Source organism: Colobus angolensis, unplaced genomic scaffold, assembly GCF_000951035.1.
Source record: "Colobus angolensis palliatus isolate OR3802 unplaced genomic scaffold, Cang.pa_1.0 Scaffold7, whole genome shotgun sequence".
NCBI classification, from domain to species: domain Eukaryota; kingdom Metazoa; phylum Chordata; class Mammalia; order Primates; family Cercopithecidae; genus Colobus; species Colobus angolensis.
The window spans coordinates 25,057,105-25,060,115 of record NW_012120709.1 but is presented as its reverse complement, the minus strand read 5'-3'; the positions used below and the strand labels follow the sequence as shown (position 1 = coordinate 25,060,115).

The 3,011-nt window shown below is 41.5% G+C and overlaps 1 protein-coding gene across 1 annotated transcript in view; it reads right to left on the bottom strand.

Moving 5' to 3' along the window:
• ARCN1 (archain 1) overlaps positions 1-3,011 on the bottom strand; it is a 40,192-nt gene that overhangs the window by 24,747 nt on the left and 12,434 nt on the right. Inside the window, exons 3-6 of the mRNA XM_011927041.1 lie at positions 2,061-2,240; positions 1,422-1,627; positions 794-958; positions 651-672 (exon numbers count right to left, since the gene is read on the bottom strand). Coding sequence (XP_011782431.1) covers positions 651-672; positions 794-958; positions 1,422-1,627; positions 2,061-2,240 — 573 coding nt within the window. The remainder of the gene's footprint in view (positions 1-650; positions 673-793; positions 959-1,421; positions 1,628-2,060; positions 2,241-3,011) is intronic.

The following is a 3,011-nucleotide window of genomic DNA, read 5'->3' as shown; positions in this document are numbered from 1 at the left end:
GCCAACATGGCGAAACCCCATCTCTACTAAAAATACAAAAATGAGCCAGGCATGGTAGCATGCACCTGTAATCCCAGCTACTCAGGAGGCTGAGGTGGGAGAATCACTTGAGCCTGGGAGGCAGAGATTGCAGCAAGCCGAGATTGCACCACTGCACTCCAGCCTGGGTGACAGAGTAAAACTCCATCTCAAAAAAATAAATAAATAAAATAAAAATGCAAAATATATTAATTTGCTATTAAAGATATCTACAAGTTTTGGATTAAAGATTGGTTCTACTTAAGAGTTTTTAATTACAAAAAGTCATGCCAAAATACAGTCTGGGGTCACCATAGCTCTAGTCCCCTAATTCAGGTCCATTCTAAGAGATAAGCTATACACTAGGTGTGACTACGAGTAACTTTAATTTAGCTGTAAAAGGAAAGTTCTAAACTTCATAGAAAATAGGTGGCTGAGGGCCCACCAATCAGGGTTTAAAGAAAAAAAAAGGTCAAGTGCAGCAATGCATGCCTGTATCCCAGTTACTTGGGAGGCTGAGGCAGGAAGATTAACTGAGCTCAGGAGTTGGAGGCCAGCCTAGACAACATAGTAAGACCCTGTCTCAAAAAAAATAAAACAAAACAAAACCAAAAACGACCTTATGTTAATACATAGAGTATGCTGTGAATAAATCTTTTAAATCAGGAAAGATTAAAAGACAGAAAAAGAATTCATAGCACACTGAAATAAGATTTTTTAAAAATTATGTGGACTGTATTCAAAGCTTGAATTCTTACTCAAAGTTCCTACTTACCTTTCCATATTAATAGGTGGAGCATGCACTTTGGTTGCTTCAGAAGTACGCTTGCCCATACTGGAGGACATGATGGTTTCACCTTCAGATTTCAATTTGTCCACGAAGTTATCTACTTCCTTTCCTTTGGCTCCAAGTTTCAAAGCCTTGCTGGGGCCTGAAGGCCTAAGTGGAAGAATTTGAAATTCATTACCCAAAGGTATATTTTTACAAGCACACATGATGTGATGAAAACTTTGTATCTTCCATCCAGAGAAACATACCTGTGCACAAAATTTTGCATATAATTTCGGGTAATTCACAGATTATCCCTAAAATCAATCTTTGAACATCAAGATTAAAAATCTACATTCCATAAAGCATTAAATATCCCTTTCTCCCCCACAATAAGGCAACTCTCATAGGAAATTGAGGTCATGACATAATTTATAACTCTTTTATACAAAAGGAAAAACATCACATTCAGATTTCTTCTTTATCCTCACATTTTATGTGGCCAAATTTAACGTCATATCTTACTTCATCAAGTCCTTCATTATTTACAGCTTTCCAAGAAATCAGATTATCACTTCAAAGATAGATACATATACACCCGTCATCTGGCATTCTAAAGTACAATGGATTATACCTGGCTGGTGCAGGTGCCACTTTTGGTTTATCACTTTCAATGATGGTTTCTGTGATCATGGCAGCTGTGCTGCCTCCAGATACTGCAGAGCTGCCAAATCCGCCAAATCCTGGTGCTTTTTTGCCCTGTCTCTCTGCATCTCTTCGGGCCTGTTGTAATTCCTTTGCTTTACGACGCATCTCAGCCTTAGCTTCACGTTCTTGAGTCTACAGAAAAAGACATACATGAATGTAGCTGTTTTTTTTTTTTTGAGACAGGGTCTCACTCTGTGACCGAGGCTGGAGTGCAAGTGGCACGATCACGGCTCACTGCAGCCTCAACTTCCTGGGCTCAATTGATCCTCCCATCTCAGTCTCCCAAGTAGCTGGGACCCACAGGCATGTGCTACTATGCCTGGCTAATTTTTTTTTTTTCTAGAGACAGGGTCTCACTATGCTGTCCAGGCTGGTCTTGAACTCCCAGATTCAAGTGATCCTCCCACCTCTGCCTCCCAAAGTGCTGGGATTATAGGCATGAGCCACTGTGCCCAGCCTGGACGTAGCTTTGAATTACATTAGCAAGTAAAAACAGGAAAATCAGATTAGTGAAGCCTAAGAGGAAGATACACAAACGGGTAGTCCCAGAGAAGATCCTATTTACCTCTCTGACGGCTCTGAACACCTTCTCCTCATGAGAATCCATTTCTGTGAAGGTTCTGATCTGTGCCAAGTTAACATTCTCCCGGTATCCCAGGGCGACAATTTCATCAAAAGCAAAAATCAAATCAAAACAGTGCTCAGATATTTCATTCTCTTCTAAGGCTCGGCAATATTCAGGGATCTAATCATGGACACCAATAAAAAAGAAAGATTTAGAATTTATCAGCAGCTATATTTCCAAGTCTTATCCTTTAAATTACATAAATTTCAATAACCCAAATAAATCCCTTAGCTACTTCTAGTCTTTATTTTATTTTTTGAGATGGAGCTTCACTCTGTAGCCCAGGCTGGAGTTCAGCGGTGCCATCTCGGCTCACTGCAACCTCCATCTGCCAAGTTCAAGCCATTCTCCTGCTTCAGCCTCCAGAGGAGCTGGGACTACAGGTGTACACCACCACGCCCAGCTAATCTTTGTATTTTTAGTAGAGACAGGGTTTCACCATGTTGGCCAGGCTAGTGTTGAACTCCTGACCTCAGGTGATCCACTTGCCTCGGCCTCCCAAAGTGCTGGGATTACAGGCTTGAGCCACCGCGCCCGGCCAGAAATTCTTATCTCCAAAATAATTAAGTGAAAAATGCAATTGGAAGACGTGTCTAGTTTTACTGCTTTGCATAAAAGGGGGAAAACTAGACACACTGTATATACACGTTTTTTATTAATCTATGTATCATAGACCACCCCCCTCAGAAGGATACAAAAAAAAACTCTGTTAACACTAGTTGTCTCCAAAATGAGAAACTGGCATGGCTGTGTGAGAGAAAGACTTCTGACTGTTAACAGCTTCTGAGGCCGGGCGCGGTGGCTCAAGCCTGTAATCCCAGCACTTTGGGAGGCCAAGACGGGCGGATCACGAGGTCAGGAGATCGAGACTATCCTGGCTAACACGGTGAA